The sequence below is a fragment of the Vitis vinifera genome, chromosome 13, assembly GCF_030704535.1.
Source record: "Vitis vinifera cultivar Pinot Noir 40024 chromosome 13, ASM3070453v1".
NCBI lineage: Eukaryota > Viridiplantae > Streptophyta > Magnoliopsida > Vitales > Vitaceae > Vitis > Vitis vinifera.
Window position 1 is genome coordinate 6,241,007 of NC_081817.1, and position 25,706 is coordinate 6,266,712.

The following is a 25,706-nucleotide window of genomic DNA, read 5'->3' on the forward strand; positions in this document are numbered from 1 at the left end:
CGGAAGACTATATTTAGTAGTCCCTTTGTTTATAAAAGCGAGTTTGGAGGGATGATAAATCTATACTAGGGAGAAAGGTAGGGCTCCTCTAAGGTGTGTTCAAATGATGGTCAAATATGTTTGATGCATCATTGGTAATTAAATGTTGGTCAAATGTGCCTAATGAATCGTTGGTAATTCTTTTATCCATAGAACTTTGACGTCTTCCAATATTTCTTGAAGTGTCATTGAATCGTGAGATTGAAGACCTCAACTCGTCATTGTCATTTCTTTCTAATAAATAGGTAAAGAAAAGTGGTGAGCTATTTTGACTTTTGCGTATAAATCTTTCAAAGCCCTCTTTTGCCTTTGAACCAAATTTCATATTATGGATAAGTATAAATGTTTCTTCAATATCCAAAATGTTATAGTATCACAACTTCATACACTTGGTACATGCCAAGGCTTGACGCAACACTTTGAAGTGATTTCTTATAACGAAGTGAAGAAAATATCTGTAATTATATCATTGGGATGGTTTCTTTGTATGATCAAAGAAATGTTGAACCAACCATGGGTATATCTTATACACGTGGCACCCATCAAGTGGGCACCCTCAAAGATGGATGGAAATTAGGGTCTTAATACGGAGTATCCTAAGACACATTATTCTTTCTTTTCTTCAATCACCAGTTTGGATCTCAACAACATGGTCATAAGAGTTAGGAAAAGAAGCAACATCCATCCATTTCTATTACAAACTTACGTCAATCCAGCAAGGATCGAAGACAAAGAACATCTTGTGAAACAAAACAACCCATGTGCTGCCTCATAAAATACAGAATGCTAGAAGACAGATTCAGATTTGGAATGTTTGTTAAAGCTGCCCAACTTTTTAAAATATGGGAATGTTCTCTTTGATTAAATGTCGTGTTGGAGAATGTGAATGATCTTCTCCATTCTCCGCATCTCACAGCTCCATGCATGCTTGTTCAGTTATAAGCTTTTTACTAATTCCATACCATAAAAACAGCCTCTTTTAAATGAATTTTCTTAAATAAATATAAAATTAAAATATTTTTTATTTTATAAAAATTACTAAAAGAAATTTAAAAAAAAAAAAAGATAACCTCCAACTATAAAAATACTAATAATAATAATAATAAAAATGATCTCCAAATATAAATAATATAATTTTATATATATATAAATTCCTTTTTTATTTTTTTGTAAAAATCATTTAAAATATTGAAATTTGAAGTGCTCAAATTTTTTAAACAGTTTTTAAAATCATACTGTTTTGTATCTTATATAAAAATTAATATTATTTTCTATTTGAAAAACCAAAAAAAGTTTTCAATATAAGTCTCTAAAACGTACTTTTATTTTTTAATTTTAAAAGTAGGAAACTTTTTAAATTTAATTCTTCAAAAAATTTTGAACTTGTTTAGTAACTATTTTCGAAAACAGTTTTGAAAAACAATTATTGAGAACAGATTTCAAAAATTGTTCTATGATATTTTATAGAACAAATGTTTATTTGGAAACCTAAAATATTTTTAATCTATTTTTAATATTTTTAAATATGCTTTAAAAATAATTTTTATATTCAGTATTTTATTTTTAATCATTCTATTTTTTTTGTATAATTATTTTTTAAAAAATGATAAAAAAAACAACATAAAACAATTAAAAGATGTCTTTTTAAAAACATAAAATAGAAAACAATTTTTGGTTGTCAAATATATTTTTCTATTTTTCTTGTTTTTAAGAATAAAAAATTGTTCTATAAAATAATTCTCAAATAAACTCTTTCTATCTGACATAAAAATTATTGTTATTTTTAAATTATAAAATAGAAAATATATCCAAATTAATATGAGTTGTTTTCACATGGAAAATAAGATGAAATCTTATAAAGATGTGGTATTTACATCACAAAAATATAAAAATTAGATGGAGATTGGTAGCCTAGATTAAAGGGAAAAGTGTGTTCCCACATGTAAAAATAATCGAAATCACTAAAAATAATTCAAGATTTATGCATTCATTAGTTAAAGGTATTATATGGAATAGTAAAAAGTAACACCTATATTATTACAAGATAGTGAATAAAATCCTAATTACTTTTAAATAGTTATTAGAAGTTTGGATTTCAAAAACTTAAATTCTTATTTTATCATTTTCAAAGCACATTTAAATCAAGTGGAGTCCAATCTTATTGTAGCCCAATAGGTTTCTTATTTATATTGTAAATGAGCATGTGTTGCTTTCTTTTGAAATTAATTTTTAATGGAAAGATTTTTATTCAAATCCAATTTTTTAAAAATGTAAATATTCAAAAATTATTTCCATATAACAACATGTTAGAAAATTTTAAAAACAATTTTTTATTTTTAAAAATAGAAAATTGTTTTTAAATTATATGACAAAACAAACTCTTATCTTAGTTTAAAGTGATGAAGAAGGGTGGAATCAGAAATGGTTATTTACATCATAAAAATAGAAAAATTAGGTGGAGCATGTGATGAGTATCAACCTAGATTAAATGCATGTGAATAAAGAACAATCTTATAGCCCAATAGGTTTTCTTATTTATATTGTAGATGAGCATGTGTTGCTTTCTTTTGAAAATAATTTTTAATGGAAAGATTTTTATTCAAATCCAATTTTTTTTTAAATGTAAATATTCAAAAATTATTTCCACATAACGTGTTAGAAAATTTTAAAAACAATTTTTTATTTTTAAAAATAGAAAACTGTTTTTAAATTATACGAAAAAACAAACTCTTATCTTATTTTAAAGTGACGAAATAAAAATTAGGTGGAGCATGTGATGAGGAACAACCTAGATTAAATGCATGTAAATAAAGAGCAGTCTTCTATTGTGATAGCCCAATAGGCTTGCTTATTTATATTGAAAATAAGCATGTGTTGCTTTGGTTTCTTTATAGTTTTTAATGGATGGAATTCTTACTCAAATCCAATTTTAAAAAATGTAAAATTTGAAATTTATTTCATGTGTATGAATGTTGAATTCCAATTTTAGGGTATCTTGAAATTGAGTGAATGAATTAGGATTAAGTGTAGCGCTCATGTCAAATATTACTATTAAAAATAAAAAATAAAATAAAATAAAATTAGTTTTAAAATTATTTATTTCAAAATTATTTAATTTTTATATAAAAAAATCATAATAAATAAAATGAGTTTAAATTAATATATAAAAATAATTGATTTTTATATGTAAAGGTAATTATATCATGTCTCAATAATGACAACTAATAATAAAAGTGGTAAAGAAAAATATGAAAATTTTAGGTTATATTGCACTATAAAAAATTTTGAAGGAAAATATAAAGAGAACAAGAAATTAAAGAGAAAAAAAATAGTAATTTTAATTTAATTTATTTTAATAATAAAATCAATAAATCAATATAAAACTAAGGACATGTTTGATAATTTTTTTGTTAGAATACTTTTTTATTCTCTAGAACAAAAAACTAAGAACATAAAATAAAGTTTTTTTAAAAAACATCTTTTAATTATTTTTATGGTTTTCACTTGTTTTATGAAATTGTTTTGAGAATAATTATAAAAACATATACAATTATTAAAAATAAAATATTATATGTAAAAATTATTTCTTAAATATATTTAAAAATATTAAAAACAAGTTAAAAGTATTTTAAGTTCTCAAACATATTATTATTCTAAAAAATCAATAAGAAATAGTTTTCAAAAACGATTGTTTAGAACTGTTTTAGAAGATAATTATGAAATAAACCCAAAATTATTAATTTAAATTTTCCATTAACATGGGAAGGAGGGCGTGTATCCTCCCCCACCCTCTTGTATACTTTTTTTTTTTTTTTTTTTTAAAGCCCCAATAAAATTTTAGAAAGTTGTGGTCTCATCATGGATCAATATAGCTTATATAAAAATGAAATGCTTATCTCCACCTCACCACCCATGATGTAGACACCCATATATTTATGGGCCCAATTATCCACTACACCCGGCCTCACTCACCAAACCAATTGCAGCGTTGAACTTAGTGTAATGCGAGTCCCACATCGACAAGCTCTTGCCAATGGCTTCAAGTGAATATGGTAGGTTTTCGTCTCTTTCTTCATTTTTTCTTCAGCACATCCCAATCTTTGGATTCCTCACGTCACATGCATCTCCAGGGTTTAAAAAAATGGGTATGAATATTCCGGATATGCATTCTGCAATATTTTTATTCAATTTATTTGGATAAAGTATGAGAAAAAGGGAAAAATCTCAAACTTTGGAGGAGCATTCATAATTATGTGAGGGAACATGCTTTCCACCCAACGTGTTTTATAGTACATGCTTTTATTAAAACAAATGAATAATTGTCAACATAAACATCAAGGCCACCTTCATTAAAAATTAAATGGAATCTATTAAAAATATAATAATTGGGTTGGCAATGATTCTAGAAAGCGTTTTTGTTTAAAAAATATATATATTTAAATTAGATATTTGATAAAAATTAGAAAATATTTTTAAAAATATAAAAAATCATTTATAATATTTTCTGAAAAAAAATGCTTGATAAATGATTATGTTAAAAACGTTTTTAGAAAAAACATTTTTAGAAAAAAATGCTTTAACTCAAAAAACTTTGAATAAAAGTACTATCAAACACACTTTAAAAAGAACACATTCTCGATATAAATGGGGTTAAGTATATTGGTAGAAAAATGATTTTTAAAGCCCCATTTGGAATATAATCTAAGAAAAGCATTGTATATATTTTTGTTTCTCATGTATTTGTCTATTATATTTCTAATAGAAAAGTTTTTGAAGGGAAAGGGTTTGTATTTAGATATAAATAAAAATTACTTTTATAATATTTAAAAAAATTGGAAAAAAAACATTTATCAAGTATTAATGTAAGAATCATCTCAATTAAGAATTCACATTTTTAATAATAATTTCTAAAATTTTATCAAAATTCTAATTTCTATATGAAAGTGTTTACAAATATTAACTTTGTGTTCCATTATTGAAAATTTGAGAAAAAATTCAAGAGAAATAAAATAAAAAGAAAAATAGGAGTTAATAAATTATTTTTATGAGCTTTTTAAAATTTATTTTACTTATTTATTAAATAATTTAAAAATACTTAAAGTTCAACTAATTTTAATTATTTCTTTCTTTTTTTTCCATGATAAATCAAATATACGAAAAATAATTTTCTATATTATTATTATTATTATTATTATTTTCACTTTCTTAGTATTTCTGAGAACCAAACTGAACCTAAAAAAGTGCTTACAAATCTCAATTGCCTCATCTGTGATATATATTTGAAAATTTAGACAGTCTAATTATTTGGGTCTATGATGGCCTACTCTAAAATAATCACCTCAGCCCAAAAGCTGTTTCTTTGAGTTATTTCATGAAACAATGGCTCTAAGGTTAAAAGCTTGAGCTTGGGTTGTTTGATTGCTCAACATCTAAACTTTTCTCCAACTTATCCAAAATTCCTCATGACAAATTCTCAGAAAAGATGGCCACTTCATTAGATCATATAGAATTGTCATTATCCTTGGGGTTTTTCCCAATATTGTTGTGCTTTCCTTCTCTTTGCCTGCCCTTTTAAGGTTTGTCAACCACACAGAAGATTGATTGGTGAGATGAACAGTTTGTTGATGGATGACAGGAAAGGAAGTTTATCAATCACCTGGTTTGGACAAGAAGAAAGTTATAGGATTATCCCCACTGAAATGGACACTACCCTTGTTTATTCTTCATATTCAAAATGATCATCACTCATCAAATTACCAAAATGTGGCTGTAGTTACCTCCTTTCCAGCTTCTTGGCAATTTCTAATAGTGGATGCAGATGGAAATTATTGTTGGGACACAGGGATCTCAGAGCTCTAGCCCAAATACAATGCCTTGTATTTCTGTCTGATTCCAGGTTCCAAATGTTTTGAAGGGATCTAGACATACTACCAAAAAGAGAGTAGGGGGAGAGATGGAGGGTAGATGATGGGAGGCATATGGAGAAGTTTTTCAATCACCTACCCTAGAGTCGAAGGAGGAAATCATTAGAGCTCTTAATTGAAGCAGCGTAGGCCATGTGTTTGTTCCTTTGAAATGGACAGCACTGTCCATATTCAAAATCACATCATCAATCAAGCAAAACCCTAAAACGTGGCTCAGAAAATATGGATGAAGAACATTGATTTGAGCCTAATTATCATAAAATTCAGGAAGAAAAATACATTATTGATAAGAGATATGTATCAGAAGACTAAGCAGATAAGAATAAGATAATGAACTTCACTTCACATAGTTATGTTAGATCATTATTATCTTTTTGGGCCCATGAATATCATCTGTCAATATTTAGATTAATAAGTATGTAATTAAGACCTGAAAAGAGCAAGAGGGTATATTGTATTTATATATGTATTTTCTAATATGTTTGAGTAAACTAGAAGGGCATACCCTCTGTGGGGATGTTCATCATGTCAATCTTGACTATGTACAGAAAACTCCAAAGCAAGTTGGAACTGGATGGATAAAGAGGAAAGCCTCCAATCAATTCTACCAAAAGAACCATTCACAGGAGAGGAAAGAGGGAGGATGTGTAAAAGTTCTGATTAGTAAAATCTGCACTCCAAGTATTTTGCAAAGGCTTAAGTCATCAAACCAGACACGATGACATAGTATGACTATAAAAAATGAAAAAGCACAAGAGATCATTTGTTGATACCATAGACTTTTACTGGAGATGAATCTCTATAATTATATGTATATAATGCATTCCATGTGTACATCGCACTCATTTACACTCCCATGTTCTTAGTGCATGGAGAGAAATTTTTCCAAAGTCCGGACACTAAAAAAGTTAGAAGATTCCAATTCAAAATGATGGTTGCCAACACAATTAAACAATGGTAGCACCATAATGCATGGAGAACAGTATTAAAGGGTTCATAAAGGCGATATATATACTTGGACAAGAAAAAGAAGAGTTTGGACTACAAAAGATTTTGCAATTTGCAACCTGCAACCATGTCTACACTTCCTTCCCAACTGGAGAGGGGAAAAGTTGCATAGGAAAAGTAACCAGTGACTACTAACTAGCCCTAACATTGAAACACAATCTCTAGGATGATTCCAACTGGGTATATCTAGGGTTCTATTGTTTTACATTGGACAGGAAACTTTCTCATGTAATGCATTATTATATTTGGAAGTTACTGTATCAAACTATTTCAAGCTGTCAAAAATGGTGTATCATTACCTAGAGGGATTTTCTCTGCATTGCCAAGCATGTAGCACTTCAATAAAGTTGTGCAATCCTAATATTTCTTGTTCTTAATGATTATCAATCTATCGTGGCTCCAAATTATAGACCTCAGCCCTTCAAATATGTATCAAGGACTCCCATTATGATTCATTTATATGTGTGTGTGTGTGTAACACTTGGAAAAAAAGGTTACAAAAAGACAAGGTCCCCATGCAGAATAGATGTATGGATCTTCAGTTTTGAAACTTGATGCTTACGCCAGTGTGCTGTTCACACGGATGCTCTTAGTAGTTCGCTAAATATAAGGGGTGTTCTAACCGACAAGGTCCCTATGCAGAATTGAACAGTAAATCTTCAACCCTCATCAACCAAGCTGTACAGACTAATGCTGTTGCTAGCCTCTCAATGTGTATGTATAATGCATTCTATGAGTACATCACAATAATCACATTGATGTGTTCAAATAAGGATTTAGAGCTGTAAAATCATGCTTCACTGGTGCGGTTTAATTCAAAAGCATATGCATATATAATACACACAAACACTTACTTACCCACACTTAGGATCAGTCATCAAATCTTTTTTGACTGGTTCTATCTAGGATTATATCCCTCAATCATCTCAATAGCCTCATAGATATGATAGAGTAGATACTACAGATGATAGCACCAAAAAATATCCATGAAGAACAAACTCATGGGGTTCTCAACAGGAGGTTACACTCCTAGAAAGAATAAATCCAATCTGGATAATGCAGAGAACTTAGTAAAAATATTTTTGCCCCTTTATTGTGGACATAGTGATACTTCTTAACTCTCTCATTTGGATGAAGACATCCTGTTCAAAACATCATGCCTAGTACCATTCTGAAAAAGCATGGGGTTCAACTCTCCTGTGTCTTGCAGTGAAGGGGGAAGAAACAGCCAGAATTATTGCATTATTGTACTCTAAGTTTATCACAAACAGCCAGAAATGCACACAAAAAAGATGCTATATAGTCCATATCTAGCATGCACTCTCTCTCATGCAGCTCCTGTAGTGGACAATGGCTTACACATCAACCTCCAAATCCACAACTCATGCAGTTCCTGGGGTTTGATACCAAGACTTCACCTGTGGCTGTGGTGCTACCAAGCCATTTTAACCAAGTGACTTTCACAGACTTTGCCAGTTCAAGCTCTCAAAATATAGATCTCCACCTCAATTAGTTTTTTGACACATAAAATCTCTCTCTCGATTACAAGCTTCTTCCAGTTAATAAAATACATAGCATCCAATCTTTCTGTTCATTCTCTTCATCACATTAATCATTTTTGGTAGCTCCAGATGGTAGAATTTTTGCTGTATGTTTACATACTGACCTTCTGTTCCCTAAATACGTATTCAAGAACGCTGCTTATAATTTGCCTATATAGAATTCAGGAAAGAGGCAAGATTTTCATGCAAAATTGAACTGAAGACCTTCAATTCTCAAGGCCAGCTATAGTAGCAGATTCTATTGGCGATTCTCAAAATATATATTTTCACACTGATTTTAATGTAGAGGTGTTGGGAAACAAAGTCTCATGCCGTATAAAGTACAGACCATCAATTCTCAAGAATGAGTCTCCAGCTTTGGGCTATAGGGATTCTAGATGCATCTCTAGACATGTACATATACAATGCATTTCAATTGCTAAAACTTTGTACAATCATAAGGTTTTGATGCTTCCAAATTTGCAAAGACATCTTCTCCAAAGTCCAAATGGTTAAAACTTAGTTTCTCCCAAATCAAAATCACAATGACATAGACTCACACCACAGCATATTTAGTAGATTATCATTTTGTGGGAAGCAAGATAATGAAGACAGATGGAACCACATCTTATGCTAAAATTGGCTAAAAATTGTTTTCATCAAAGCATGTGTAAGCAAGCTAGCACACTGGATATCTATGCCCTTGCTCAGGTCACTGGTGTCACTTAAAGCGTGTGACCACCATACCTTTGTGAGGGTATTTTGGTCCCTTCTTGATTTTTGCTACATAATGGAGGAATTGTCCCCAGTTTGCCCCACTCATTCTCTATTTGTTATCTATTCTTCTCTATGTTTCCTTTCTCTCTACGGTATTTGGATGTTCGAATTAGTATATGAATGATATGCTACTGGTGGATACTTGTGTGCATGCCTCATACCCTCTTGTGATACATCACACGTTTGTTAAATAGGCACTATGCCCACAATATCATTGATCCTAGGTTGTTAATTATTATCTCCTTCTAGCATTTTTTTATATGCAACATTTTTTCCCCTCTAGGAAGGGAACTGAGAACCTCCCACATCATCCCACATCGTCACCCCAACTCCACCTCATGGGCATTATCTTTTTTTAGCATTTCATAAATATATATGGATAATTTTCATATAACCAATTCTGCACATTTTTAGCTTCTTTTTTCAACATTAGCATCTCCATCTATATTCCTGTATTTTTTTTAACACATCAACATTGAATTTTTCTTCCTTCTACCCCATAGTAAGGGTATGAAGTAAGGAAATTGAAGACCTAAGTCAAAAACAAGCAAAAAGGATATCCACGATGACAAAGTAGAAGTTCATTTATATATTAATCTAGAATTCAAATATGTCTTTAAGATCAGAATACTACATTAGGCATGAATGCAAACTTTATTTCTTAATAATAAACTGGCACAATACTGATCAAAATAAACTGGCACAATAACAGACAATATTTTGGACAAAGTGGTTCTCATTAAATGCATAAAATTATCAACTTGAAGGCCTCTATGAACAATATACACAAAAATGCACCTAATGACATGAAGATACAAAATGTCTAGGTTTTGGCTACTGTTTGCAAAGCAAAGACAAAAATTGCAAGTTGCAAAACACCAACAACTTGACAAAAAAAAAAAAAAAATTCCTTTTACACAACAAAATGTACAATTTCCAACATCATTCACGTGTGAAGAACATCACAACCCAGTGTTTCAGCTATTAAAAACAGTCAATTGTTTACCTGACTTCACTAACATGCCCCACCATGATATTTGTGTTTGCAAATTAGAATTCGCTTACTTGAAGCTGAGAATTTGTCCAAGGTCATTCAGAATGAATTGTGGCAGCTTCCAGCCAATTTCCCCTCTTCAAACTTGATCTTGTCTTGAGAATCAAAGGATAAACCAAATAAATTGTGATCTTTTACACTAGAATTATCAAGCACAAGATGCCACTATTTCTGAAAGCTGAGTGGAGGAAGTAAACATTTATGAATTATCACGTGATACAGGGAAGCTAATTCCATTTTTTAAATGGCCTACTGATGAGGGACATAGCCACTTGAGCATGTTTGGACCTAATACCTGAACAGAAGGAAGAAGAATTAGAACACTGACACATAACTAGATCAATATTTAAAGACATGAAAATTGACTTAATGATCCAACTGAGAGAGAGGGATACCAAGGTAATATTTTTGTAAACACCAACGTTGAATGGATGACGATAGCTCTGCCCAGATTTCTTTGCCAGCCATGCTGCCCGAATTCCTTCATAATACTGGAAAAAAAGACCCATTCCTATATGTTCATTGATAACTACACAAGAAACATCCATGTGCATCCCATGTTGAAAATTCACAAGCCTACCTCTATAGTTGTCATATTATGAGTGAGAAGGTAGATGTGCCAACCTAAGAAAGTTCCCAATGTCAAGCTTAAGGCAACCATCATAGCACCAAAGGTAAACTGAAATAATACTGCAGTTAGAAACTTCAAGAAATTTCAATCATGAGAAATAAATCAAGTTAAAATAGAAATCAGATGAAAAATTAGACGAGCTTAGTAGATAGGACCGACACTGGTGATTAGGAGTCAGCAAATGTGCTAGCTTTTAAAAAGCTTACACAATAAATTTTAATTGAGGGAGGATTTGTGTGTGTGTGTGTGTGTGTGCGGGGGGGAGGGAAGTGGTCCATTGGGAGGTTTGGCATAGGGGCAACAATGGATTATTTTTGGTAAATTCTTACTTTGAAGTGTTGGTTATTGATAGCGGAAAGATTTTCTGGCAAAGGTGCAGGTTCCTTTGTCCATCAAAAGTATTTTCCTAATGTGGATAGTGATGATGGATTCTTTTCTTTAATTTTTTTATTTATTTTACTTTCTTGGATCAGAAACAAAACTGATTCACAATAAAAATATGGATGACCATTTGATTAGTTGGAATAGGACTGAATAGGTGCACTTGGTGAGGAGGTGGCAGGTTGTTAGATCATTTATTTTTTCCCTTGTTGGATCATACCTTGTACCATCCTTGATTTAATGGCAGGTTAGCAAATAAGCTCCAATAATAAGAGAGGGATAATATAAATTTTTGAAGATATTATATATATATATATATTGGTGGAGAAGTACCCAAATATTTCAAGGAATGACCTGACTTTTATTAAAATGTCATCCTTTACTCTGGATTGCCTCAATCCCTTCCTTCAGATTGCCTCCTTGGTTGAAGATCTATCTCCTCCTTTTTCACTTCTTGGATAAATTTGTATGAAAATGGAAGTTTTAACCTATTTTCTGCTGAAAAGTAAAGATCAAATGATCTACACACAAAGAGACATGGGATCTAACATCGTTCTATCAACCATGACTATATCCATGAATTAAAGAGAACTAATCCACTATGCCATAAAAAGATTATAGAGGAAAAAGAACCCAAATACAAAACCTAAGTTTCAAAAAAAATCCCAATATCTACACCCAACCCTTTTTTTTTTTTTTTTTGGTAATTGTCAATATCTACACCTAGTTGAAGTTCATTGCGCGTCAAACATCTCTCCTTCACATCTCTGCATCTTCAATCTAGCTTCTATAAACCTATCTGTATCCCATGACTTTTGCCTTCATGATCTATGAATATATAAATCATCCTGATACGTTTCTCATACAAAAATGAACCTATTTCCCACAAAGAAATACAAAAAATAGAAATTCTCTTTCTATAAAATTTTCCATCAAAATGAATTCTGATGAAATTAGTAGTAGAACTCTCAACTTAAATTCTATTAAGCTACTCATGCATTTTCCTTCATGAACACAACTAACAGAACAATTATAGATAATCAATTGCCAACTTACATAAAAGATCTTGACAGGAACCCTTCCACTAAAATCCCAATCCCTTTGCAGTGCACAGGTTACAATTATGACCTATGTAGGTAGAAAAGCTACTGTCATAATTGGAGACAACTAGATAATATTAAAACAAGGGGAAAGAACCAAATCAAACATACCGTAGAGTGGATGCTTCCAATAGTTGCATATAAGACAAGCATCACAAAGGCCTTATAGTTCCAATAACCAACACAATTGTTTATCCACAAACAGTGGTGATCCTGCATTGATTTTAGTGTGAGAAGAAAGCATCAATTAAAAATTCAATTATGGTCATAACTGAAGATCATAAATCAATTCATTCTAGCACACATACCATCCTTAAAACACACCTTCTACAAACACGGCAATGATGAGCCCTGGGAGGCTTGTAGATACAACATTTGTCACAATGCCTTAATTGTCCACCCTGTACATTAGGTAGCCAAGAAGACACATTAACTTCTCATGTAAGATATAATTGATGCCCTTATGGATTCACTAAAAATTATTTACACAAAATTTCTTTTGTGTCACTACAAAATAGCAGTAATCCATTATAAAAATAACATATCAACAAACCGTCCGTTTGAAAGATAAAGAGATTGGTCATTGGGGATTATCCTTGGTTTGGAGAAGAGATGAATATAAAGATTTTCATTTTTTTATGGACAAAAAGGCTAATGATAGTCCATGATAAATATTAGATACTTATAGATAAAAGATGCCAAATATGTACATTCGGCCCATTTCTTGGAATCTATGTTAGAAATTTGAACTATTGAAAAGGCTTTACTTAGAAAAGTTTGCTTAGCTAAGCTAGACCAAGGAAGCTAAGCTAGACCTTCTTCATCATCTTTTTGTCCTAACATTTGCTACATCCTTAAAATCAAGGCATTCATGGCTTTCAGTAAGTGACCTCATACCTATCATTTTCAAGTAATTATGGTGATGTCTCCATATTACACTACAAACTTACATATGGAAGAGCAACATAGGGCACCCTCAAAATAAGAGCTTGTTTAAAAATTATTCTTAAAAATAATTTTTTGTCCTGAATAAAAAATTGTTTGGGAATATTTTCGAAAACAGTTCTGAAAACATAATTTTTTAAAATAGTTTTTAAAATAGTTCTTTGATGTTTCTTAGAAAAAAAATTATGTTTGTGAATTTGAAGTGTTCTCAACTTATTTTTTATGTTTCCAAATATTTTTTTTAAAATAAATTTTATATGTAGTACTTTATTTTTTAAAACAATCGTTAGAAAATAACTGAAAACAATTAAAATATGTTCTAAAAATGTCTTATTTAAAAAAAAATGAAAAACCTGTTTTGGGAACAATTGATAATCAAATGGATTTCATGATTTTTTGTTCTCAAAAACACGTTTGGAAAATTTAAACAGAAAACAACATTTTGAAAGTTTGTTTTGAAAATAAAGTAATTTTTTAGAACAAATTTAAGACATTTTCAGATGTTTTTTGTAAGGTGTTTTGAGAAACAATTGGAAATACGGAGAATAATAAACTATTTTTCATATTTGAGTTTTCAAACAAAATTTTGTTCTTAAAAGGAAATACAGAAATTGTTTTAAGAACTATTTACAAAAGTGTTGCCAAATAGGCCCTAAGTTTCTGAAATAAAAAGTACTGACAAACCTCATGCAGGTTGCTAATCCAAGCAAGCATAGAAGTTCCCAAAAGAATCTAAGGGCCTAAGACAAATATAATTAACACTAAAGAATTCTCTTATATAATGCTTTATTAGTTTGTTACTTCAATAAATAAATAAATAAATAAAAGCACAAAAGTCCATCTAACTGCATATCCTAACCCTCTGTTGGTTCAAAACCCATTATATTCATAATATAAATGATGATAAATAAAAAACGAATCAAGTATCATTACAAATCCTAACTAAAGGAGCAAGAGTGGAACCATCCAAATAAATTCAAGCCAAAACTTGGGTGGTTGAACTGAACCCAACAAGCAATAAACTTTGGTTAATTTTTGTACAACTTGGATGTGGTAAAAAAATCCTACCCAAGCTAAGATTGTATGGCTACATTGGTTAGGATTGAGGAAACAAGTGAATCTCGTGGAAATGAGTGAATCTTAGTTCTAGGAGCAGGCAATGCTCTCGCTCTCTGATTGCAATTGTGTGACTCCTAATTTTTTTTTATTAGAAACAAAAGATTTATTAATTACTATAAAGAGGTCATGAGAAGGATGAGAAATCCTCCTCATAAAAACACAACCCTGATCAAAACACCAAAAAAAACCCCACTTTACAAGGAGATTTGTACAAAAAGAACAGCAAAGACCATATAAGAATTATATCTCCTCAAGCTCATCTAGGCTCATCTCAATGTTGACGCAACCCTAAAGGTGTACATACCGCAAGCCAACTAAGCTGAATGATAATCAAAGGAATGTATTTTAAAATGTTAGTACAAGAGGCCTAATTTGGAACTTTAGAATCCCGATTTTCTAAGCTACAACCAGGTTCTTTCTTGATAGAACTTTAGGCTACTGATGGTCAAAACCGTCAAATTCAAACCTCGATGAAGGCAAAATTTTCATGTAAAGAACAGCTAGTTTCTAGATGAAAATGAAAAAAAAAAAAAAGTTTCTAATTGTAAAACAGCTGTAACAAAGTTTTAAGAAATAAGCTAATAATACTTCTTGGTTTAGTTTTCAAGGAGATAAAACAGCAGAAAAATGAAATATTACTTTTTATTGATAAGGTTAACTATAGATGTATTTTTTCCAGAATTCCTATTAATATTTTGAGCATAAAATGAAATACACATGAACAGAAATACACATAAACTCATTAACACTTCCACTCCTAAAGCTTAATGCTTCCAAGAGGCAATGGTCAGCCCAACTCTTCATGCATAAAGAAAGCATCATTGTAACCTCTTGATTGGCAAAGATATATTTTTTGATTGGCAGAGATATATTGTTATACACATACAATAAGCATGGATATTTAATTATTTATTTATTTTAAACTGTTAAGCAGAGTTACTGGTTTACTTCTAAAATAGAGGACTACGATTAGATCAAGCTTGGTGTAAGTACTAGGCATGACAATGTGACTTTTAGCCACAAAAGCCTTTCTATCAGACACTCAATGGGTGTTTCAGATGATTCTCATATAGGTCCTTGTGCTTAAGGGAGAGAATTGTAGTTCCAACAATTAGCGCAACAACCAATGGCCTGTGACTAAGATTAGAAGATACAAGATTAAGCCTACAGACCATCATAGTCACCCCCCTAACATGTCAAGAGTTTTGCCCGCCTCTTTAACCATGAAAAAGGACACTACCTCAGTTGGTTATGATTACAAGGTCAAGTGGGGTAAAAAACAGACATGAAATTTATGGCTTTAGATATAACCGAATTGTAGCAGTTGGCAATTGTGATTAAGCTTTGTTCAGTTCTGTCACTATGGTATTTTACCAATTATCTCTTTTCTAACGTCTATTCTGTGCTTCTCTGCTAACAACTACAGCACTGTGATTCTGCATCATCCTCTAACATAAATCTTTTCACAAACCCATCATACATTTGCCAAGACATCACAGAATCCAATTGATTTCCAACACCACTGCAAAATAATATTTCTAAAACTCCAGTCTCATGATCGCAATTAAAACTCCGTTTGGTGGCCAAGAAAATATGGGAAATGAAATTCATTAAAATTCAGAACCTTATTAGGCACCCAAGAAACCCCAAGACAACTACTTAGCACGTCAGAGTTGGGCCTTCCATTTCAATTCAAAAATTTCATCTTCTCCTCTTTTCCCACATTTTCCCAGCATCGAAATAAAATCAACAAAAACAAATTAAAGAAACACACAAAAACTTACATTTCTCTTGGTTTCTTGATCTGAAACGTTACTCTCTTCATCGTCAGGAACATAGCTTGGTGGAACACGCCCTGGGTCGGAGGAAACGCATACGAATAAAGAGAAAAGAGAGAGAAAAGCCAAGAAAGTGAAGATCAAAGCGTTCAAAAAACCCGGCGAGGTCTGCAACCCCACCCAATCCTCTATGAAAACGAAGACTGTGACGTAATATACGAAACCCAGCAATAGAAAAACAGAGAAAATAGGAATTGAGAGGAATCTCTTGTCCTTCATGGGTGAAAATGGATCTGAGTGGTTTTGACTTCCTGGGAAAAGTCGAGAAAATTTGCAGTTTTCTTCGCCGGAGAAGAAGTTATTCGGATGTGGAGAATGTAGAAGTCCAGTTTATGGGCTGCTGATAGTTGGGCCGCAAGCTGGGCTGGCCTGATTTTCCGAGGCTTTTTTTAAAACGAGTAATGAATATTGGGCTTTTGAAGAACAATGATTTAAAATAATTTAATAGGGATAAATAAAGCTTATTTATATACATTAAATTTAAAAATATTTTACAAAATCAAAATTTAAAAATTATTTTTAAAATAACGAAAATTTATCTATCCACACATTTTTTTTTTTTTTTTGATCTTTGAAAATTATTTTTTGAAAATACAAGTTGTCAAACACTTGTGTTTCTAAGAGATACCAAAAGAACTTTTCTTTTATTCTTTTATTTAAAATTAATTTTGAAAAATAAATTTCAAAAAAATCACATTTTCAAAAAAAAAAAAAATGAATGGATGTCCTTTAAAATGAACGGTAGTAATTGGGATAAATTTTATTAAAATCCTTGGGCCGGAGTAGCCTAACCACGGGCTTTTGGGTGGGCTTTACTTCAACTGGCCGAGGCTTTGGATGGGCCCTGAAGATAGAAAGAGTAACCAAGCCCACTACCCTAGTTATATTTTGGGTTCCACCAGCCCTTGAGTCCACTTGGGCCTATTTGTGCCTGTGGCCTGGATTGAGATCGGGCTAGTCTTCAAGTTCGGGCTTTAATGTAAAATTTGCACCGTCTCTAAGGATCTGGGCCTCGGATGGGCCTGGTCCAGTGTGAATCCCATTTTAAACCTAGTCAACATGGGAATGGGGATGGAATCATTGCCTCTCTGCTGAGATGGCCTCAGCCCAAAATCCAGCCCAGGCCCAGCTTCCAATTGAGATATTGTTTTAGGTAGCCGTAGGCCAAACTTGATGCTGCACATTCAGGACTGAGATGGAGTCAGCATGCAATGATTCTGTCCATTGACAGTAGAGGAATACAGTCCCTTGTCGGGAAAATTTTTTCCCACTTGCCAAACAACGCCCTGCACTGAACTCAACTAACATCTCGTGGCAAACAGCTTCTCAGATGGATCTATAATTCAAAGCTGCAAACTCATGATATTACATGAACACATAGCGCAGAATGCGTTGAGGCAAACACAGTCCAGCATATGATATAGCTTCTGCAGCCAAACACTGATCCTGGCAATGCCATTTTCTTCAAATTGACATCTCAGAACCTATGCTTCATGAGTAAAAATCCAAACATTGTACAAGCTGTCACAGCAATGTGGTCCCTATTGTGATCTCTATGATCACTAAAATATTTCAGGCATCATTTCAATCCCATGTCATGATATCTATCGATCTTCCCTGATGCGTGACATGTGAAATGACAGTTCTGCCCATTCCATGTGGAATCCATGTCATACCAATGTGTAGTACTCCTATACTTATGGTTCCTAGGTTGGGGGACCATGAAATTTCATTCTGAGGGGAAATGGGGGGGTGGCCCGTAATGGATAGCACTATGACACAACATTATTTAGTGGTTGCGGCACGAATCTGGCTGCATATCATGCACGTAACCATGAAGCCTGTCGAAATCTTTTGAATGCCAGTGGTGCCAAACCCTAGAGGGGCTTGTTTGAAAAGTTGCACGGGTGGTGGTTTGATAGGGAATGCAGCTTGGCAGGTTAATGAGGGGGGTTCGGATGGGGACCATGGAGGTGGGAACCCTTAAATTTGACCAAAAAAGAGAGGGTATAACCATAGCGAAGCAAAGGGCAAAGGTTTTGATAGGGAGATTGATATAGATGTATCAATTTGATAGACATAGTACAAATCAATAAATTGGTTGTACCAATAAGCCAACCATAATTTGTCCATGCATTAAGTTTATCGGTGGACGATGAGCAGCTACGTGCATCCTACATCAACCTTATATCTTTCTCTCTCTCTCTCACACACACACACACAACATTGCTTATCATTCATGTATATTCGTCACATATTTTCAGGGGCATTTTCTTTTTAAATTTACTTAGAAGAAATCTGAAAATTTTCAAATCTTGGGTGGGTGTGCTTCAGCTTCAAGCTTCAACGTTGAAACATATACAGATAGGTGGGCTGCCATGGCCACAAACTTATTATTACCCAAAGGTTTATTTTTCATGATCTTTGTATGTACAGACAAAGGCTCCATGGTAATGAATGACTAGGTGCATTAATAATGGGAAGCATAATTGCGGAAGGTGGAAGTGCCGGAGAGATCAGACATTATGAGGAGCCAACTGTCCTCCAAATTGTTGTTTTTCCTACTTGTATTCATTGCAAGTTAAATTCTCTAAGGTAATGGCCAGTAAATTCCATATGATTTCATAATTTTCATACCCAAAAAAATAAAAAATAAAAAATTTACAAACTGGGGACAAATAGTTAAATATTTTTGAGGGTATCTATTGAGGAAAGGAGTGAACTTTCTTTGGTAATCTTTAGTCGGCAAATTCTGCAAATTAACAAGTCCTGATCTCATTTCCCAAGCCCTCAGACTCGAGTGGAGATTTAGGATTAGCATTTTAAGGTTTTTAATATAGAAGAAAATAAACTCAAATGAAAATAAGAGTGCGTCTGATACTAATTTTAGAAAACGTTTTTAGACTTTTCAACACTCAAATGATAAAATATTTTAAGTGTCAAAAAAGTTACAAAGGCACCTTATAATTACATTCAAATGGGCTCTAAGTGCAATTTTTGCATAAATGTTTGAGAATGAGAATGTGGAATTAGGTTTAGGTCACAAATAGTGAGGAGCTCAACATCTATCACAAGGCATGAATAGAGATTTGAAGGATGAAGTGTGTAGATATATACACAGAGATGGATGCATTATTTGCATATATGCCTACAAAAAAAAAAATTGAGAGGTTTGTAAATTTCTGTAGTAAGGCTAATTTTCTATGATCTCAATGCTTGCTTTTCACATTGTTTTTTTTTTCTTCCAACAGTAGATGTACTTGTGGACCTTCAGAAGGCAAGATCCGTCGCTCTTCATTCATTTGTCAAATGACTTAACATGCAGCTTTTGTCTGTAGCCACCCCACCACCCCACATGTCATGGCTTGGGGCATTTCTTCTTTGATTCCATTGCTGTAAAAGAGAAAAAAGTATGGTTTTAGAATCATGGTACTCTATATATATATATAACCCATTCCCCAATTACCAGAATGATTGTAAGTGAACCACCTGAGAATTAACTTAACTTTCTGCCCAGAATGTTCATTGAAACTTCCAGCAGTAGGAAGGGTTGTAAATCATCATTTATGGGGCTTTAGATTAAAAGAAAAAAAGGGTGCAGGTAGAAGTGATCATTCCTAAAGTTGGTTCCCAGCTATAACAGTCTCCCCCCAAATAATGTACCTCAAAACCTTGTCCCTATCAAGTGTTGTATCAAAACATAATGCATGTAAGCTGGAAGGGCGACTTTCACTTGCTGGTTACAGTTATTATTAGCTTCATTCTTTTGTATTTTTCTTGTACTCGTTCTACATGTGGGTGATTCTAGCCTGTTTATTCTGACTAGAACTATGTCCTGAACCAGTCATAGTCAATGTATAGAGGTATAAACTAAACTCAGAATGTAAGTAGATATTTTCTCAGACTCAATATAAAACATATTGTATACATCCATACAAATGCAGAAATGTACAAACAACTCATCATTTTCCTATATAGTTGATGAATATCAACACTAATATTACATGCACACACTCTCTGAAAGGGGATTGTTTCTCAGAAGTTCCTTCAAAGGGTAAGTGTAGCCTCCATTAGAAGTCACTGCAAGTAATCAACCCCCCTAAGACAAGAAAATGTGCAAACCACTTGAATATGTTTATGGGGGAATCAACATGTCAATATAACTCACAGGTTGCATGAAAATTTTATACAATGAATCTTCAGCTAAGATTATGATTCATAAGGGAATTAAAATGTGGGTGATCAGAGATGTTAAAAGGAAGAAAGGTAAAGGAGGCCTATACAAAAGCACCTTCATGGATTCATGAGGAAGGATTTCACATGCCATAGTAAAACCCAAATGCTTCAAGAATGAATAGCTTGAATATATGGCTGAATTATATAATATATCACAGGTTTATGGAATCCCACATTTCAAATTTCAAATAAAACCAATGAGTATGTTGGCAATCATGGATAAAAAAATGGCCTTATTTGTAAGATTGGGTTGGGTTGTGTGAGAGAGGTAGGGGACAAATACTCAAGATGCAGTTTAGGGCTCCATCAAGCTGGGAAATGGGTGGCAAGTGATAATGGCATTACATTATATGACATCATCTCCCTTTGTATGATTCTCATTCAAGTTCCTAGAGAAGCTCCAAGTTTCAAAAATCCAGACAAAACACTTGGAATAATTCCCAAAATTATAAACTATTCCATCAATGACAAGCTCCTCCCTATCAAGACAAACAAAGCCCTACACTTCTCACTAACCCCATGAGCTTAAATTTAGAAACCCTAGCCAGCTACCAGACACAGCTACAATAAAAATATGCTCATCTATCACATGCTCACAACATAGCATAAAACATAAAAGCTAGCTCAGATCCTCTCACCTTTCTTCTCAATTCATTGATCTTGGGGCCTCGGCATCTTTCTCCTCATACCATAACCTGTTCAATTTCCTGCAAATGAAGAATAAAAACAACAACCAATCGAAGATTTAAAGTGAAGCATAAGAAAAAGAAAAAGAAAAAGGTTGAAGATTGAAAGGAGTTCACCTCATCAATTCAAATGCTCATAAGCTTCAAAAACTAGTGAGTTTCTGGGTTTCAGTATAGTCATCTATTGCCGATGCAGCATCATCAAGATTCTCAACCCCAAAACTTGAGGCAGCGAAGATGGCATCGCTGCCGCGCCGGGCTTTCGCATGTGAATCTTGATGATGCTACACCTGCAAACAACAACTCTTAATTCATCCATGCATGATACCAAGGTCTACACTTGTTGCAGAACAAATTTAAAGGAAAAATGTAATTTAAAGAACTCAAGATTTAATTCCCCAAAAAAAGAACGGTGAAGGGTTAAAACGAAAAAGGTGAGAAGAGGGCCAACACTGAGATTTATGTACGTCTTCAACCCATGGCCACGACGGCAACCAGCATGGGATGACGTGGCATCATACGAATGGTTAAAATAGCCACAGGTAGAAACCCTAATCAGGGAATATACAGTACTGCAGAACATAAATTCGTGACCCAAAAAAAATGGATGAGTTAAAAAAAAAAAAAAAAAACACTTTTTTCCCCCTAATTTCTATTTCCAACTAGGAACAAGAAATTCAAGAGTAAGAACGAGTTCAACAATTTTTCTTCTGGACTCTGGGCTTGTGGTTCAGATATTTCTGATGAAATAACCACCATCTGGATAGAACCCGTGATCAGATTCCGGCAAACAACCTAATCTATCAGGAGATGAATAAAAAAAAACGGAAAAGGAAGAAGAGAAAAATCCCAAAAAGAGAACCCCAAGAAGCTGAAAAGAACCAAACCCTGCAAGGACAAACTGTAAAAATAGTGGAAAAGGAATAGTTCCCGGCTATATCCATCCGGGCTTCAGGAAGAGAGAGGAAAAGTAGGTGGCGGAAGGGTTTGGTTGAGGTATATATATATACACACACACAATTCCATTCATGGGTTTCTTTGATGACTGGTGGGTGCATGGAACTTCTGTGTTTTCAACTATTTCTATTTTTATTTAAAATTAAAGAAATATATATACATGAGGGATTAAAAATCTTAATGGACATTCAGGGCTGCAGTAAAAGAGAGAACAACTGAACATGGGTAAGTGAAGACTGGTCATAAAGGACTAACAGTTTCCATTCAACTGAAGGCCCATCGTAGAGAAAATATGGGTAATTGAAGACTAAGTCATCAAGGAAACAGTTCTCCCTCTAACTAAGAAAAGGAGGTAGGTGAGATGTTAATAGTACTTTTCATGTAAATCTGGTTTTCGTTAGAGTTAAGGTTTTCAAATCTGGTATTCATTCATAGATTTATAAATATACTACACTCTACACTGTACAATGCATGTGTACTTTGTACCTATTTATCCAAAAGATTCCACCAATTATGTCATGACAACCTTATATTATATTTAGCCTTCATTTCATTTGTTTTTGTTTGATCATGGTCGTGTTTGTTTTTTAACTTTCTTATTTTGTTTTTTTTGTTGAAAGTAACTTACTTTCATATTTTAAATTATTATTATTATTATTATTGTTTACTTTTTGTTAACTTATTATTATTTTTCTTAAATTCTTTGGTTAAATAAAAAAAATCAAAATATTAAAAGTGTTTGTTTTTTAGATTTTTATCATAAGTAATTTATTTTCAGATTTTAGATTATTTATTTTTTTATCTTTTCATAATTTATTATAATTTTTTTATTGAATATAAAAAATCAAAATATTTAATTTTTTTTAAATGAAAAAAGTAATATATTGGTTTTTTATTTTTTTTTCAATGCTTAATATAAATAAAATATTACAAAAACAAACAACTTAATATTTTATATTATTAAATATTATTTAGTTTTAAATTTTATTTAGAATTAATTAAAAAAACAAACACCACCTTAATTTTTTCTAAATGTTAATTAAAAGAAGCGTGATGGTTTTTATTTATTTCTTAATACTTAATAAAAGTAAAATATTTAAAAGAAATAACTTACTTTTTGATACTATGAAGCTCTATTTAATTTTAAGTTTTCTTTAAAATTAAATTAAATAATAAAAACAAATACCACCTACATAAATTTCTACTTTAATTTTATCACTCAAATTTTAGAGTACATGACCAATGACCCTAATTCAAGAATCAATACATACCAATTCAATATCTTATCATTTTCTCCATAAAATATTAAACTTATTCATGAGACTCATGCGAGGTTCTATTGTTTGGAACAAACGGTAATTCTTGTTTAGCAGCCACTATCTACCCAATTCTTTGACTAACCCGAAACTTTCTTTGTATTATTTGTTTACTTTTCTTCTAGATTAGGAAAAGAAGGCGTGCTGAATTTTCCTTGAAGACTTTTCGCAATCCTGAGTGAGGACAAGTCTTAAGGTCATACGAATTTCTTCTAGCTTGAAACTTAAGTTTGAACTCAACTTGTTTTTGAAGGGGTGTAAGAGTTGGAAGAAGCTGTCCATCTGCGTGATCTTATTTATTAATCACTAGCCGCCCTAATGAAAAATGTAATCATGCAGCCCCATCGAAAGCTAGTGTCGGTCTTTATTATAAGCATGTGATTCTACCAAGAATTAGTCCATCATCCCCGTAACTTTCCTTTGACAGGTATGATTTGATTAATTTAAATTTGAAGACTATTAAACGAGCATGCTTGTTGATTTATAATTTGTATGGGTAACTACTTTCAACGAAAGATCAATGTGGTTGCTTAAAGAAAAATATGTGCTATTGGGAACAACTTTCAAACTAGATGTGCTTTCTTCTAGATTATTGTGATATTTTTTGAAATTAATCAGAAACACTTGCACGTCGATATTCAATTATAAGTTTTAATTTGGGTGATTTGATCGGGTTGATGGTTAATTTGAGCTCAACTCGAATTAATAAATAATCAACCTGAATTTAGCTAGTCCAACTCAATCTCTAACCCAAAATATTTAATTCAAGCCCAGCTCATTCTCAATTCTTTTAAAGTCGAGTTGAGTTTGGAATTGTTTGATTATGTTCGGGTTACATGAGTCAATATCCATTCACAATATTTTTTAAAATTATATATATATATATAAAATTTAAGTAATAAATTAAACAAAATTTCAAAATAATAATAAAAAAAGTACAAATAAATTTACATATATTTCTAAAAAATAAAAAAGAATATGATATAATTATAGTTTGATTTTTTTATTAAAAATTTAAAAAGAAAATAAATATCATTATATAAAATAATATATATTATAAAAGTATTAAAGTGGGTTCAATTGAAGTTCAAGATTTTTAAACCTTAGTATAAGTTCAAACTAAATTTAGTTCAAGTCAAAAAAACTTAAGTTCAACTTGAGTATTAAAAACGATTATTCAAGCTCGTTTAACATTAGATTGAGTTCAGGTCATTCCAATAAAGTTCCACCTGCTTTAATTGAACATTTTGTAGAAAAGTAGTTCATTTCTTTGAACATTTTATCATTTGAGTAGGTGAAAGTTTGATTAGCTCTAGTAAGTTTATTTTATTGAAATATTTTTATTTTTATTTTGGAGGGTAGAGATAATAAATGAAGAGTGAGTTTTATTAAGTTGGGAATGTTATAGCAAAAGAAAATTGAGAGCCAGGAAAAATACCAAATAATCATTAGAGTTTTGACATTGGAAGTTCAGCTAATAGAAAGTTTCTTGAGGATATAGAAGTTCAGTTATGATCAAAAGATTGAATTAATATTGAAGCTCCTACCGTGTTCCACTTACCAACAAAGAGAAATGATTTAGGCTCATGACTAAATACGATCATCGACACAAACAAATATTAACAAAGGTAATTAACCAGTGGCACCAAATTCGTTTGTATATATCAAGCTCGAGAAAAAATTTAGTACTTCAATCCTCAACTAAATCGCTAAAAAAAATATTCATTAAAACTCATCCAAAAAGTCATTTTAAGTCATGGATGTTCGGTATTAATCTTTTAAATTTTACATATATCTATTCATAATTTTCATGTTAAACAAGATTGATTTCTTTCATATGCATGCATTTGAATTAGCTAGTCGATAATTCATGTGATACATTGAAATATTTGATCCTTAAGGCTATGTTTGATTTTTTAAAATAAAAAAAATACACAAGAAAAAGAAAATAGAAAAAAAAAATAATGGAAAAGAAAAATTAAAAATATACATAAAATTTTTTTTTACCTTTTTATTTTTCCTACCTCACTTGGTTAATTTGTATCACATTAATACGATAATATGGTGTGAAACACTGTTGGGATTATGACTCTACGAAGCCAATGATAATATGATGGCATTTGTAGAAAAGAAGCGGCCACGACCAAGGCACCA

At 31.9% G+C, this 25,706-nt stretch overlaps 1 protein-coding gene, 1 long non-coding RNA gene and 1 other non-coding gene across 3 annotated transcripts; 1 reads left to right on the plus strand and 2 right to left on the minus strand.

Annotated features, from left to right (window-relative positions):
- Window positions 1-10,007: 10,007 nt before the first annotated feature.
- On the minus strand, window positions 10,008-16,668 carry LOC100254742 (probable protein S-acyltransferase 15). Its single transcript, XM_002270769.5, has 7 exons — window positions 16,304-16,668; window positions 12,764-12,856; window positions 12,567-12,668; window positions 12,412-12,483; window positions 10,924-11,022; window positions 10,739-10,834; window positions 10,008-10,638 (listed from the first exon to the last, which is right to left on the minus strand). The coding sequence occupies exons 1-7, from the start codon at window positions 16,574-16,576 to the stop codon at window positions 10,543-10,545; spliced, it is 831 nt and encodes a 276-aa protein (XP_002270805.1). The 5' UTR covers window positions 16,577-16,668; the 3' UTR covers window positions 10,008-10,542.
- Window positions 16,669-19,391: 2,723 nt separating this feature from the next.
- Window positions 19,392-22,255, minus strand: LOC104881110 (uncharacterized). Its single transcript, XR_787124.3, has 2 exons — window positions 21,232-22,255; window positions 19,392-19,750 (listed from the first exon to the last, which is right to left on the minus strand). It is a non-coding gene; the product is annotated as an uncharacterized LOC104881110 (long non-coding RNA).
- On the plus strand, window positions 21,462-21,579 carry MIR172B (microRNA MIR172b). Its single transcript, NR_127791.1, has one exon. It is a non-coding gene; the product is annotated as a microRNA MIR172b (primary transcript).
- Window positions 22,256-25,706: the final 3,451 nt, after the last annotated feature.